Raw genomic sequence first — 15,141 nt, forward strand, 5'->3', positions numbered from 1 at the left:
CTGAAGTTGTGCTGCGAGGAAGTAGGCCTGGAACGATGGGGCGCCCAGTCCTCCCCAGTCTATTGGTAACCAATGTTGCTAGGGCTATCCTGGGTTGTCTCGTCTCCCATATCAGGAACACTAATAGAGTCTAGGTCCATAAAGAAAGACTGTGGGGGGATGAACGGTATGTTTGCGAAATAGTAGAGGAGGCAGGGTACCACCACTATTTTCGCTGGAGCCACCCTTCCTATTGGTGTTAAGGGTAGGATACACCAGAAATTGATTTGAGAGCCAATTTCCCTGCAGTGCTCTATTATAGTTACCTACAAATAGGTACTTTGGGGCATGATATAGTCTAATTCCCAGATACCTAGGGGCATCTCCATCCCAGGCCAGGTTGACCGGCCCAAAGTGGATTTCCCGTCGGGGAAAATGAAGAGAAGAAAGATCCCATTGAGCTAGCATACCAACATACTGATTTCATTACTTCAAGAAACTCACCTATCAAAAATGGAATCTGAAAAGCTGAAAGAGGACAGGATTGGAGGAGTCTTCAATAACTGTTCACTTGGGTCCACCCAACTTTTGAAAACTGAAATCCTGAAAAATCTATCCTGGGTTTCCAAATCCAGCTTTAAAAATAGTAGTATACAGTCCATACATAGTTTGATTTTAGCCATTTGAATGATGGTATTTATGGCTTTTTCATTTCAAATTACATTGAATGAAATTGGTCAATGGGCTGCCCAGTCCAGTTCCATGTTCCATGATTAACTTTTTAATGTGCGGATTTCAGACTAGTTCGAAACTAATCTTGCTTTAGCAACTGTTCATTGTATTGCAAATTAATTTATAGTTTTTAGGTCTCGCCTGAGCCAGTGCATGCGCTGCTCTGGCGAGATATTTAGAGAGAGTGCTTTAAAAAGCAGACCACAGCTTTTTGTCTGGCCTTGAACGTACGGTTACACGCACAGAGGCTCGTAACGGTGCGTGTAACCGCTCGACCTCTTCGGCTTGCTCGCGCTTCAACGCTCCTTCCCCACCACAGAGGACGTCTCGCGGCCGCGCGTCTTGTCTTAATCTTTGGACTTCAGTCTGTGACTCATGGCAGACTCCATGCCCCATTGTTGGAAATAAGAACCAAGCCAGAGCTCCCACTACTGACTGATGAGTGCCTTGCTTTATTTTCCAGATACTCCCTCAAAATGCATTTATATCAAACACTGTGTATGGGAATACCTTACCCAGTCGGCGGTTATCCTAAATGTTGTGGATCATTCTTCAACACTTCAGCCATAGATTATTTGGCGTGGTTACAGTTTTTTTTCGGTAGGTGCGGTTTTGGTTATACTTTCGCCGGATCGCTTTCATCAAATGGCGTATTTATTATTTATCCTTCGTGCGGTCATTTATTTATGTTCTTTCCACCTCCCCAGTCCTTCTCCTTCAACCCTAGAATAACGCTCTGTAGCTTCAGCTTCACCACTAATGCCATTAACTGTCAGACACATTTTATTCCCTAAACAGTAGGCAAAAGTTTATATTCTGTCCCGCTCCCTTGAACAGCAAGCACATAATTCCTATGTATTTAATTGGAAGCAGCGTCATTTACGAAAGTGCACTAGAAGATTATTATTATGCCTATATCCGTGGCTACTCCATCTACCCTTTTATTAAATGTTACCCTGAAATGAGGCAGAAGCTCTGCATGTGTCTTTTCACTGAGTAACATTCACTTTTTGCCTAAAGCTATGTATCCATAGCATGCAAAGTTGGCTGTTTTTTATTTGTTGTATAATTTCAGTGTGACGCGATTAGCATTAGTAAATAGGCCAGACACAACCTAACAAATTAAATTAAGTTGCCAACTGCAGGTAGGGTCAGTAAAATCATGCAATGCTCCCTTTCAGTGGCATTGATTGGTTTACCTCCACCATGCATCTTAAACGGCTGCATCATTGTAAAGATCAGTGTGAGTGGGACTGAAATACAGCCTTGTGCAGGGAGGGACTGTTTAATATCAGAAATTTGCTGAATTCTAGCATTTTGGTTGGGGTGGTTCGACCATTGATGAAAGCATTATGCACTGGACAATACAAGTAAGAAGAGTTCAAAATTATAACTCCACAAAATTCTTAATTTTGCAGATAATCCTCTGGTAAAATTGTGTTGTGGGAAAATACATCCTACAAAAAAAAAAAAAAAAAAAAAAAAAAAAAAATGCGCAAACATTTCATGAACTACTTTTTTTCTCAGTTTTATGAAATGTGCAGAAGCGTAGGCAATCAGGTTCCTATGTTTCAAAAATGTATATATGCATGGCATGGATGATCAGATATGCATCGACTTGCTTGAAGTGTGCGCAATGTATGCATGATGTACATACAGACTTCTGCACCATAATGGTACACTCATTATGAAACTGTCTTTCTTGGTGGTTCTCTGACAAGTTGATTTCTTGCAGTGTTGCCTGTTCAGATGCTGTGTTGCTCAGGGGTCTAAGATCAACAAAAGACCACAGTGGCTTATTACAACAAGCATTTGCAATGCAATAGGTCTTGCATTTACGCAAGTAAACTGTTGGCATTGTAAATGATAATTCTTTTATTTATGTTTTAAAATAGGAAAACAAAAATAAAAGGCATTGTTATTTGCAATGTCAATAGCTGAAACTCACGTAAATGCTAGACCTACTGCATTGCAAATGCTTGTTTAATCTGTATTAAATAAACCAATTGGCCTAGATGAAGTTATATCCTCTTGATATATTTTTGTTTGAGGCATGTAGTGCCATAGATTCAGATGCTTAGCATAAGTCTGCCATCTGGTTTGGGCTCTGAAGTGCGCAAGTTGTTTTTCTTCAAAGAAGTCTTTCGAGTCACGCGGTGTAGGGACTCCTTTTGTTTGCAATGCGCATGGTTCTAGACTCCATTGTTAGATTGTTTTCCGCTTGGAGGGTGAGGATGGAGTGTGAAGGATGCATTCTAGTGAGAGGTTGTGTAGACAACCGCAACTAACACAGGTGCCTGGGAAGGAGGGTGGGTGCATGTGAATCTACATCACTACATGCCACAAACCGATGCTTACTGGGTAAGTAACATTTCCTGTTTGATGGCATGTGTGGCTGTAGACACCAATGCTTCGCATAGACTGTAAAGCAGTTTACTTCCCAAAGCAGAGGTAAACCTTTGTGGGTTGCGTTTGATTGGAATAATGTTCCTAAAACCGCTTGGCCCACATTGGCTTGTTGATGGGCCATAACATCTATACAGTGATATTTTGCAAATGTGTGTGGTGTAGTCCATACAGCTGCTTTACATGTCAGCCATGGGTATATTGCCTAAAAAGCTATGGAAGCTCTCCTTTCTAGTAGCGCGAGTCTTTGGAGGAATAGGTGGAGTTCGTTTAGCTTTGGTGTCACAAGTTTGCATACATTTTACAATCCAATGTGAAATACTTGCTTTAGACATGGCCCTCCCTTTGTGCGGTTTGAAGTATGCAAAAAAGTCGTGTCTTTCTGAATGATGGAGTTCTGTCACTATAATACACAAGAGTTCTTCTTACATCAATCAGGGTGTGTAAAGCTCTTTCCACAACAGAATCAGGCAGTAGAAAGAATACTGGCAACTCAAAATTAATTGGAACTGTGAGACCACTCCTGGAAGAAATTTAGGGTTGGTAAGCGGCACCACTATCACTATGAAGTTGAAAGAATGGCTCTTCTAGAGTTAAAGCCTGAAGCTCACCGACAGGTCAGAGTGAAGTGATTGCAATGAGAAAAGTAACTTTCCAGGAAAGGAACTGGAGAGGGCACGAGTGTGAAGGTTCAAATGGGGGACCCGTTAACAATGTTAAAACAGTGAGGTTCCATGCTGGTGTTGTAGGAACTCTAGGCTGGATAACTCTGAGACCCTCTAGAAAAGCTTTAACAAGACTCCTGAATACAGTTTGTTCTCGGTTTTGGAGAAATACAGCGACTGCCGCTATGTGTAGTCTTATGGAACTGAAGGCTAACCCTGAAGTTTGTAAATGGAGAAGGTAACAGACATTGCCATGAGGCTTTGCTGTACACGGGTTAATATCCTTTGAATGGCAATAGTGAAATAGTTTCCACTTTGCCGCATAGCGTGCTCTAGTAGTGGGTCTTCTTGCCCCTTTAACAATATCCATGCACTGTTGCGGGAGATTCAAGGATCGGAATTATGAGACTTCAGGAGCCAGATTGAAAGATCTGGGGTTTGGATGCCTTACTGCTCCTTGGTTTTGGGTTAGCTGGTCCTGCCGGTTGGGTAGTGCCCAATGTGAGATTACTGAGAGTTCCAGTAGCGTGGCAAATAATGGTCGTCAGGCCCATGTGGGAGCCACTAGGAGTGTGAGACAACTACCGCAGTTTGCGAATCACAAACTGAAGCAGCGGTAGAGGTGGAAAAGTGTAAGCAAATATCCCGGACCAATTCATTCATAGTGCAATGCCCTTGGGCTGTATGTTTTGGTGCCTGGAGGCGAAGTTTGGGCATGTGGCATTTTCAGCTGTGGAGAATAAGTCTATGTCTGGGTGACACCATTGTTGCAAGAATGCAGAGAAGTCCACAACCAAACAAGACGGTGGAATAAAACAATCCAACAATGGAATCGAGGACCATGCGCACTGCAAGCAGCAGGAGTCACTACACCTCGTGACTCAAAACACTTTGAAGAAATACAACTTGCACACTAACGAGTCCAATACTAGAGGGCAGACTTCTGCTAAGCAAGTGTATCTACAGCCACACATTCCATCAAACATTTTTACAGGAGTTCAATCACGCACTCATTTAATAGTTTGTGATGCACATTTTTGTTATAGGGCAGCCAATACTGTAGGCTAAAACTACCATGAAAATGAAGATACAGTTCGTTTGAAGTGATCCTGCAGAGCAGAGCAGAGCAGAAAAAGTTGTTATAACATGTCAACAACACTAAGTTCATGATCAACTAACTCTATGCAGCCTTTGCTGAAGGAAGTGCCGAGCCAGCAGCAGCCTCTGCAGTCGGAGGTGAAGGACAGCAGATGGAGAGCAAAGGACATTGAAGAAAGCTCCTGGCGCAACATTCGCATGATTGGGCTACCAGAAAGTTAAGAGTACTTAGTTGTTCGTGGAGGAGTGGTTGTTGACTACGATGTTGATCGGCATGGTCCCCAAGTTCACTGTTCGAGTGGGCGACCGGGTACAGGGGTGTGTACCCCCGCCAGTCAGACGGTCACTCAATTTAACTAAGGAGCACAGATATCTGCTGCTGCAGCGCGTCATAACAGACAGACTGTGGCTCTACAATGGTATCATTAATGACCAACCTGAATATGCCTCTAAAGTTCAAAGACAGCATGCATCCTTTGTAGCTGTTAAACAAGTAAATGATGGGCATGAAGTACACCCTCCTGTTAACTGCAAAACAGAGGATGGTGGAGAAGATCATTACGCATGTGAACCAGTCTCATGAGCAAGCTTGGGCATGGTTATAGACAAAGGGAGCAGCCACCCTGCTAGATATGGAGGGCCTAGAACCCTCCATATCTAGAAACAGTAGTCAGGCTGTAAGGAGGAGAAGCAGGGGCATGCATGCCTGGCTCTTGGCTGAACAGGCTGTCTTAGAAAGGGTACAAGCAGTTACCAATGTACTCCAGCACAACCGAAATCCATCTGAGGTTCTGACACCTGACAAGCATTTGGAATCGGAGGCGGGGGCTACTGGCTCTGTACACTCGGACAGTAAACAGCCACATGTTTCAGCGCTGACACCCGAACACATCTCAAATGTTACAAGGGTCTCAGGACATTGCACCTAGGACCCAAGTCACAGACACGGAATATGGTAAATGGATTTTTACATTATGAACTGGTTATACCCATGTCTGCATTGTGGCAATATACAAGTTCTCCTCTTTGCTGGGGTTGGGATTGTTATTTTTGTTTATACTCTTCAGGAACACTTGCTTTGGCTACAAGGAAACCACAACCTGGGAAATTTGGGGGACAAGGGGTAAACAGCTGGATTGTAAGGATGCAGACAACAGGGCGGCACACTATACCCACAGGACTGTCACAGGCAATAGATACAATATATTGACTTCTAATCTGCGCAACATGGCCACACCTAGCAAACGTCACAGGATTAATGCCCATCTCAGGCGAAGACACACATACAGCATATTTGCATGAGACTTCATAGGCTCCAAACTTTGGAAGCTGTCTGGCCACAGGAGGGAGCCGACATTTGAGAGCACATACACGTTTGCAAGTGGGGTCTTGGTGTGGATTACACATGGGATTCCTCCAATGAGTCACAAAATGTATAGATGCGAAGGACAGGTGCATGGTTGAGGGAACACTAGGTGGGGATCCACTCACACTGGTTGCAGTATATGTTCCCAATAGTAATCACTCCATATTCCTGGACTCCCTCTACCACACATGCTCCAAGAACTGAATGACTAGCCTTGGGGAGGCATTGTAATTGTGTACACAATACTCACATGGATAGGTCTCTTCTCCCTCTGCCAGGTACGCAAGTGGTCAGAGCAAGAACATTTTCTGCACTAGCCATCTAAGAGTCAACTGCATGATATTTGGCGTTTGATGCACTATGAGGCCATGGTATGCTCACTGGTGCATCAGCTCCACACAAGTCTAGATTATTTATATTGTAGTGATGCACTGCACTCTGGCTTAAAATTGCAGACATTGAATATTTAGATTGCACCTTATCTGATACTTTTCCCCCCTCGCCTGGTCCTCACAGGAGGTACAGCGTGTACGCATACACCCATGTAGAAGCTGCACAGAGCCATTGCTGGCTGTCCCATTCTGGGAGACTATAGATACCTGCAGCAAGCGCTATTTTGCAAAAAACAAACTATGCCTAAAGCAAACGCGTAATGGGAGATCTTCAAAGGGGTTGTGGGTTGCCACTACTTGAATCACCAGACTAGCATTGAATAGGTGCATTCTGGGGAAAGAAAACATTCAGCAACTTGGAAAACTGGCAAGCACATCACAGGAAGCGCAACGGCAGGTTAGGGAATGCAGAAATTGGATGCAGAACGTGTGCAGTGCCGAGGGCTTATGTACTACGGGGCATATATTGGCCCAGCGACAAGCTGAGGGAGTTAGACCGGGGCTTATATTAGCCTGGCTGCTGATATCTGAGATACCTAGGACTGACAGGTGCCATCAAGATGAAGGGAGGGTTGCTACTTAACAGTCAGGAAGGCATTAATAAGAGTCTTTGTGGATTAATATTCTTAACCGTACTCCGCTCCAGCAGCTTGATTAGGGGCTTATGTGCGCTCTATTCCCTTTTCTTAAGTAGACCTGCTGCAATTCCAGGAACTAGAGACTGGAAGAATTCAGGCAGTTATGGCTTGGAATAAAACACAAGGGCTAGATTGACTCTCGCGTAATTTTACAGCACATAGTGCTATACCGTGCAGAAATGGTTAAATATGTATCATGCTGCTAGGCACACTGGCTGACTCTCAGAGACTCCTTGCGAGAAGCACTCATAGTGGGAGGAGTAGGAGAGGTTGGGGTGTGTAACGATTGGCATCTGGCGGTGTCACTTGATAAAAAGCATTCAACACCACGGTTGGTCTTTCCTTACAGCAGCACTGGCGGCCAGGGGCTTGGGGGCCAGTTCTTAGTTGGATTAAATTGCTATATACAGGCCCTCTGGCTAGAGTTAAAAGTGGCCCAAAAATTTCCGAGCATTTCACTAGGCAGGATTTTCCCCAATTATTTTTGCTCTTGCAATAGAACCTTTGGCATGCTTGTTGCACTTAAGACCCAATGAGGGGTACTCACATACACGATATTGAGCACATTATTGACCTATATGATGACGATAAACTTATTTATATCTATGAAATTTAAAGGGTGTTTTATAAGTTGATGAAGGTATTAGACTAGTTTAGGGAGTTCTCTGGCCTCAGAATTTAGGTAAGTCTTTTGTTAGCCCGGCTCTCGGCCTCCAGACATTTGAGGCTACTTACTATGTACAAGATTAGAAAATCAATACTTTAAAATATTTGTGTTAATGTCGATCATGCAGAAGATGGGCTGTTTGACGGTAGTTTGGGCAAGGTTCTGTCGGCATCCCAGCAGCCGACACCTTTTGAATTGAATTGCTTTGCCACTGGCCCCTTTGCAGTATGTGGTAGTGGAAATAATTTCACTGTTGCGGAGGTTAATTTATATGCGGCCTGACTGATGTCATGGGAGGGCCTGTTTTTGCAGAGCTCCACAGTCTGCTATCCAATTTAATTTGGAGTAATGGTATGAACAGGGTAGAGCTCAGTAAAATACAATGTCCCCTGATGGAAGAAGCATAGGGGCCTCGGACTTTGAATTTTATTATGCAGTGGCCCAAATCCAATGGCTGATGAGTTGGCTGCGTGACTCGCTTCATCTAGAGTGGACTGCCTTAAAAGAAGCACTGCAGGGGGGCTCGAACATAGGCTGGTTGTTGGATCCTGCTTGCGGACCTCCGAGACTTGGCAGACTTGAGACCACGACAAAGACATGCTGGCACAGGTTTGTGCAAATGCATGGCCACTGTTTTTCATATGCCCTGCAGTTACCTCAATGGTGGTTGTTCACCATAAAGAAAAGGAGTACTTTGGTACACAAATTCAGGCCATGGCTAGATGCTTGTGTGCACCTAAGGGGCGGGGGGGGGGGGGGGTTATGGCTTTCAGCACTTGCAAGGGAACTATGAGTTGGGAGTGGGTCTCTTCTTGACCTATAATGCTTTTAGCGGCTGGCCTCCGTTGAACGTGGGGTTCAGAGTGATCTACGCCTAGTACCCAACATACTGCAATGTTTGTTAACTCTCAGACAGGGTGGAAAAGCGGTTACTGCCTTGTAACCTGCACTCTTGCCAACCCGGGCACAAAAGAAATGGTAAAGAGGACAGGGCCTGGGGCTCTCCAAACAAACAATGGGCTACAGCATTCGCATATGTTATGCAGGTGTCGTGGAATCCCAAGCTTAAATGTATGCAGCTTAAGTATTTAACTAAACTTATTTTACTTCTCAGCATATAAGGCGGATGTTCCTGCAGATGTCTTCAGACAGCCGAAGAAGCAAACACCCCAGTCATGCAATATGGCTGTGTCCAAATCTACTAAAGGAGTGTGCAAAAGCTATGGACATCATAGCTGACCTGACTTGCACCCCACCTTGCTATGTCTCTTACCTAGGACGAAGAAAGACCGGTACACACGCAGGTTCATGGACCTGGTGCTGATCCTGTTTACAATTAATTGGGCGGGGAACATTTTACAAATAAGAATGAGGCAAACAGCAAGAAGAAGTCCTTGTTAAATGTATGTTGGGCAAGATAATCTACTCTATCAAGGCATCAAATAATGCACCTTGATTAGGTTACAAAAAGACTAAACACTGGTTCGCCTTTTTCCTGTTCAGTTTACCCATAAACCATCTTAAACCTCTGTTCTAGGCAATCCCATTGGCTTTCCAGACCCTGTGCTTCTCCTAAACTTCAACACTTTAGAGAGCAGATTTTGGTTTAAAGACTACCCTGTGTGAATTGTGGTTTTTAATAACAAAAAAAGCATTTTCTAAGACAATTCCGGTGAAAGTTTATAAAAGGATAATTATACTACTTACAGGTCCCATAATTGTTGCTTGCCAATGGAACACTACAAAACAGAAAAAGGGGGGAAAATGTGATTTTGAGTCTTGTTCAGTAGTCCACAAAATGAGAAGAAAATCATAAACAGTACTTTACTTACTATCATCGCCAACTGGACCTGCAGAACACTGTGCTGGCGGATCACGAGCCAAATCATTAAGTTCCTACACAAAAGAAAACAGGGTTCATTTCACAAATGTGAAGAGGATTTCTACAGTGTTGAATCTTTAGATTCAGGGAATTTTCAGCACACTAACAAAGACCAATTAACCATTTCCATACCAAGAGAGTCTATATGATGTTCCAAACATTGCAGAAAATTAAAGTTGCGTATTCGTATAATGCAGCATTAGTAGACAATAATTCCTTAGTGGTTACTACTGTCAACCGTCTGTATTTGGATACACTATTCATCAGGTTCGAAAATAATATTTCTGAAAACTTGAAATTCATCATGCATTATTAACAAATACATAGAACTTGCACAAAGCACGGCAAAGTACTTTATCTACATTATTTTTAAAGCTCATTAAGTTCAAACAGGTCATTAGCCGCACTGCCGTCATTGGAGCTTTATTTTACCCTTATTAATCTTATAACGCGTTACTGTCATTCCTGGAAGGCCAATATTCAGGCCCTGTAGACAATTTATATTGCACAATGCCCTAGTCTGTAGGATAAATCAAGTTAATACCATGATACTATTCTAATACTAGTCTCCTGAAATATGGTGGCAATGGGATACACTTAATCCTTATTGGTTACTGCCTACATATCGCATACCGCACTTGCAGGACTAAACTTTAAAACAGCAAGTCGGAATTTGCCGTATATGATCCCCTTATCTTGCAGGGTGTTGGACTCAATGGTGTGGTGTACTCCCGAATCTGGACTCCATAGACCGGCTTTCTACCTATGGCATCTACGGAAGCCACTGGCCTGCTGTAATAAAGTTCCCAGTCTGCCCACTTCCGGACTACTCTGCACCAATGCACATCTCATCGAGGATGTTCTTGTATGTGTGTTATCTAAAAGAATTTGGGAGTAGTTTGTCCCAGGACTGGGTCCCAGTTAATCAAGTGCCAATGCTTTTGAATGATCTTCCCAAGTTGCCCTTCCTGTGGACTGAAGCTGTTTATTAACCTGCTCATTAGTTTATTTTTCTTTTGGCATCTACTAGGGAAGAACAATTATGCCCTACTCCTGGCTTGTACCTAGACTATTGCTGTGGCCAGGGATTCATTAAAGTACCCATGTCGTCTAAATCTAACAGCCATCTCCTCCCTACCCACCTTCCAAGCATCAATGCAACTCAAAAGTTCACCATAAGGAATGCTAGCCTCCAAATTAACCAAGGTTGAATTCCCTGCAGTTTTTTTTTTACAGCCTAGTCTGTAGTTTACCATCGTGTACAAACCTAGATATAAAATAATTGTATGTCAGTGCAATACGTAGTAGTGCTACAATAAAAGGGGTGGGAGCCTGTCTTGGTCTTGTATCTAATAGGTCTTTGATCACCTGTATGCACTCTTGTTGCGGTATGTTTGTATACAGAGCTGTAAATTCACCAGCGGGGACTTTGATCTACGCATTTACCGTATGACAGGTATTGATCTTATTTATAAGTCACACGCTACTGCGTAGAGTAGCAATATTTTGTAGTAATGGTTGGCTGTATTTTCTTTCAGCGTGCTACAAAATAGGTGCGCACCGAGAGTCACAATCACATATTTTGGATACTTTTATCAGATAAAGTCTTCCTACCTCCCCGCCAAAAGAGCAGTATCATACGCTCATTGTGAGATTATAAAATCGAGTATCCACATTTATGTATACAACGGAGACTCGACAGTATTTCCTCACTGCCTGATATTACCCTCATAAGGGGCAAGTTATTTCTGTTTGTGCAACCATGATGGTATAATTTAAGTATGCCCTCTTTTTTCCTCCTTGCTTAACATTGACACCTGTACATGTATTCTTCTTACAGCACCCGGTCGGGTACTCCGATTTCATTTCTTCACTAGACTCACGGTGTAACTAATTTCTTTACATCAGGTGGTGCATCGAACCATTCAGGTACAACTTAACTAGTAGTTATGGCCTACACCATCTTTTCACGAAGCGCTTGGTTCTAATGGTATTATTCCATTCCCGTTTTAGGTGTCCCTATATTTTAAGGTCCCGAAGATACCCTACATCCAACACAGGGTTGAAACGCCGTCGACAATAGACAAGGGCGAATCACTACACAACACCTATGATTAAGAAGTGTTGTGAATTAGATTACTTAATTCTAGATGATCGCTCTTCTGTTTAATAATTCAAAAATATATATATATATATGTTATAACAAATGTCACTTTTTAGTTTAGGTTCAATCACTTTTTCACTGGGACACCTTTGTATGACAAATTGTTAAATTTGCTATTGTAATTGTGTATTTGTACACTGTGCATCTGTTGCTTATTTGTAAAGATATAAAAGTACATTATCATGCATTGGGTTGTCGGATATGTATAGCAAACTTCTCTTTGACATCATACTGAACCTTATATATTGCCATTGTGCCTTTCTATATCAAATACGTTGTTACAAGTTTTTTCCATAGAAGCCATTGTTTCCTTTTTAGACATCAAGCCCAGCCAGAAACGTACAAGTAAAGGCTTCTTCCGCAGACTTATTTTTAGAATTCTAGGTGGTCCCCCCCCCCTCCCGCTCAGTGCTTTAAGAGGGATCAAAAAGGTGGGGGCTGGGTCTCCAAAGGGACGTGGCTAAAAAAGCCTAGCGAGAAGTACTTTCCAAAAAGCTTAAAACATTTGAGCCAAAATCCTGTTCTTGAAACAAAGTGCCCCGTGATCACTATTTAGTACCAGAGTTTTCTTTAATTGCATCAGATATATCGCACAGCAATGGCATGCACCCAACACAAGCCAGATCTATTGATGTTACTTATGCTTACTGTCAGTATCATAGAATGAGTAGCACCAGTCACAACGTTGTGAATTTTACAGTTCTGTGGAAGAGGCAGATTAGGAGTTAATCATTCACTCCAGTTCTTCCTTTTTTCCATCCATTCTCTCATTCTGTTGTATCCATATTTTTCTGAAATGCGCCACTGCATATTTCACTCATCAGCTCCTTCATCACAGTCTGTGCACTCAGAACTTTTTCAGACTCTTACTTGTGTCACCCCCTTCACTATGCCCTCGCACGCGCACACACACACACACACACGCACACAATGACTAACACGTGCTCACAGACTTGCGCTGTGACACATAATCGAAAATCGCTGTGAGAGGCCACTAATTGCGTGCGCATGCGGTCTGCACCTCTTCATGAAACACGACCTTTCTTCAGCCTCGCTTATTAATGGGGGCCTTTCATGAACACCCACTCATGACCTGACATCTATAGGTTCCGTTCAGCGCATGCGCTGGGGAAGAGTCATGCGTAGCATGAAAATTCTACAGAAACAAAACATCTGTAAAATGTAAACAATCTGAGTGACTGCAAGATGAAGTAAAAGATGTGAAATGGAAAGAGGTACTTACTTCCCCTATGACATGGATTGACCCAAGGGTCGTGAATGTATTGAGAAATGATCAGTGTTTACACAGACCCAGGGCCACCTGGTGCAGCGGCTCTTCTTAGGAGCGTTATTTGTGCAGCTGGAGACCTTTTGGACGGAGTGTCCGCACTAAATAAACAAGCAATACTATAGGTCCCCCAGCTGCGAGATTTTGAGTTATTGGCAATGTAAAGGACAATGCCTTTTAATTGCGTTTAAAAAACCTGCAATAAAAGGCATTGCCATTTACAACGCCAATAGGTCAAGGTTTTCCTCTCTCACTACCTGTTTACCACCTCTCACTTTCTCGGTCGCGTCCTGACATACTCTCGGCCTCTCCCTGACTCTTTTCTCCGCCTCTCTAAACAGTCTGCGGTTTACCCTCTGCCTCGTTATCTCTTTCCCCTCCACCACACGCCCTTCTCTCTTTTTAAATCCAATGTTGACTTTCCTCTAGTCTCCCCATTGAATTTAATGGCCCATAAAATGCCCCCTTTCCTGCTCTCCCCCCTCCTGATCTTTTGGTGGTGATGCGCAACGTGAAAGTCAGTTTCCGCCTTTCTCTCTTCCTCCCTCGTTCTGTGATGAGGACCCCGGCGCCCCCTACCTACGCCAAAGGCCTCATTACTGGAGCATGAAAGCGGAGCTGGACCGAGCCACCCTTCTCCTGGCTGGCACCTAACCTGCGCCCCCCTCACTCACGGCCCCCAACCCACCCTCACTTGCGTCACCCCCACAGGGCAATTTTTTTTAAAAACAATTATCAATCCATACAGCCGGCGCCTCTGGCGCTATCCTCAGGCCAAAGATTATGCCCCCCATAACAAAACATTAGCATAGCCAATAAGTCTCGCCTTTGGGACCTTATAAGTTTTTAGCCATGCAACAGTTGATAATCTTGCACAAAGGATATTGTGCTGCATAACTAAATACAGCCGATTCACTCCAGAGCACCTCAGTTCTGAATGACCGATTCCAGTATTTAAAGCCTGGCTGTGTGGCAACTGGAGTCATTTTATCTTGTATAAATTAGAGGACAGACTGATAAGCCGGGACAGGTTCCATGCTATTGTAAAGTGTATTTAAACAGTTAGTGCTTCTCTCAGGGGCATTATTCCGCTAGCTGCTAGTTCAGATTTTTTAAATCTTACCATTGACAATTTAGGCTACATAGTTATTTTATAAAAAAAATGTTTAACGTTGGGTTTTACTGTTCCCCCATCTTTTGTTTCGTAGGCTAGATTTTTAGTAGCCATTATTTTACACATTTACATTTTTAAGGCGTTTGTGATTACTTCACATTTCTTTAGCGGTGCCCTAGGTGTTTATATCAGTCAAGAAGTAGGAGGTCTTCTCTGGCCCCCGGTATCCGATCATCCGATCCATTTCCACAAGCGACTTGTAACTGAACAGTGAAGTAGAAATATTCATCTGTCATCTGTGTGTGCCGCTTGGCTGCTTCCTTGGAACCATTGTGCACGTCCGAGTTGAGCGTGCTTTTTAGGTCTCGCCTAGCGACGCAGCGCACGCGTGCTGTTCGCCTTGGCGAGATCTATTGTTGCTGCTTTCTGTGCCAAAGGGAGACAGGAGATGACACGCGGAGACAGGAGATGTGCCTTCACTCTCTCCCCCATCGGCTCCACGGAGCCAGCTTGTTAAAGTCTGCTTTCAGTTCTTGCCATGGAGTAACTTTGATTAATGCATTTCTTTTAAATCAGCAGCACATGGTTCTGTGTATCTCACACCAGGGACTGGTAACACTCTACAGAATGTGGGTTCTCACTGAGTGTATGGTCTCATAATGAGGTGATTTGCAGGGTGTACTTGTCAACCGATCTGGGATTGGATAACGGTACATAGCTGGATCTGAAGACAGGCCAATGGAGTCTGGC

The 15,141-nt window shown here is 43.4% G+C and overlaps 1 protein-coding gene across 1 annotated transcript in view; it reads right to left on the reverse strand.

The window, feature by feature from the left end:
* Window positions 1–15,141, reverse strand: part of UBE2D3 (ubiquitin conjugating enzyme E2 D3) — a 103,406-nt gene that overhangs the window by 50,727 nt on the left and 37,538 nt on the right. Inside the window, exons 2-3 of the mRNA XM_085636142.1 lie at window positions 9,776–9,839; window positions 9,651–9,682 (exon numbers count right to left, since the gene is read on the reverse strand). Of these exons, the coding sequence (XP_085492268.1) occupies window positions 9,651–9,682; window positions 9,776–9,839 (96 nt within the window). The remainder of the gene's footprint in view (window positions 1–9,650; window positions 9,683–9,775; window positions 9,840–15,141) is intronic.

Source organism: Triturus cristatus, chromosome 2_1 (genome assembly GCF_964204655.1).
Source record: "Triturus cristatus chromosome 2_1, aTriCri1.1, whole genome shotgun sequence".
NCBI classification, from domain to species: domain Eukaryota; kingdom Metazoa; phylum Chordata; class Amphibia; order Caudata; family Salamandridae; genus Triturus; species Triturus cristatus.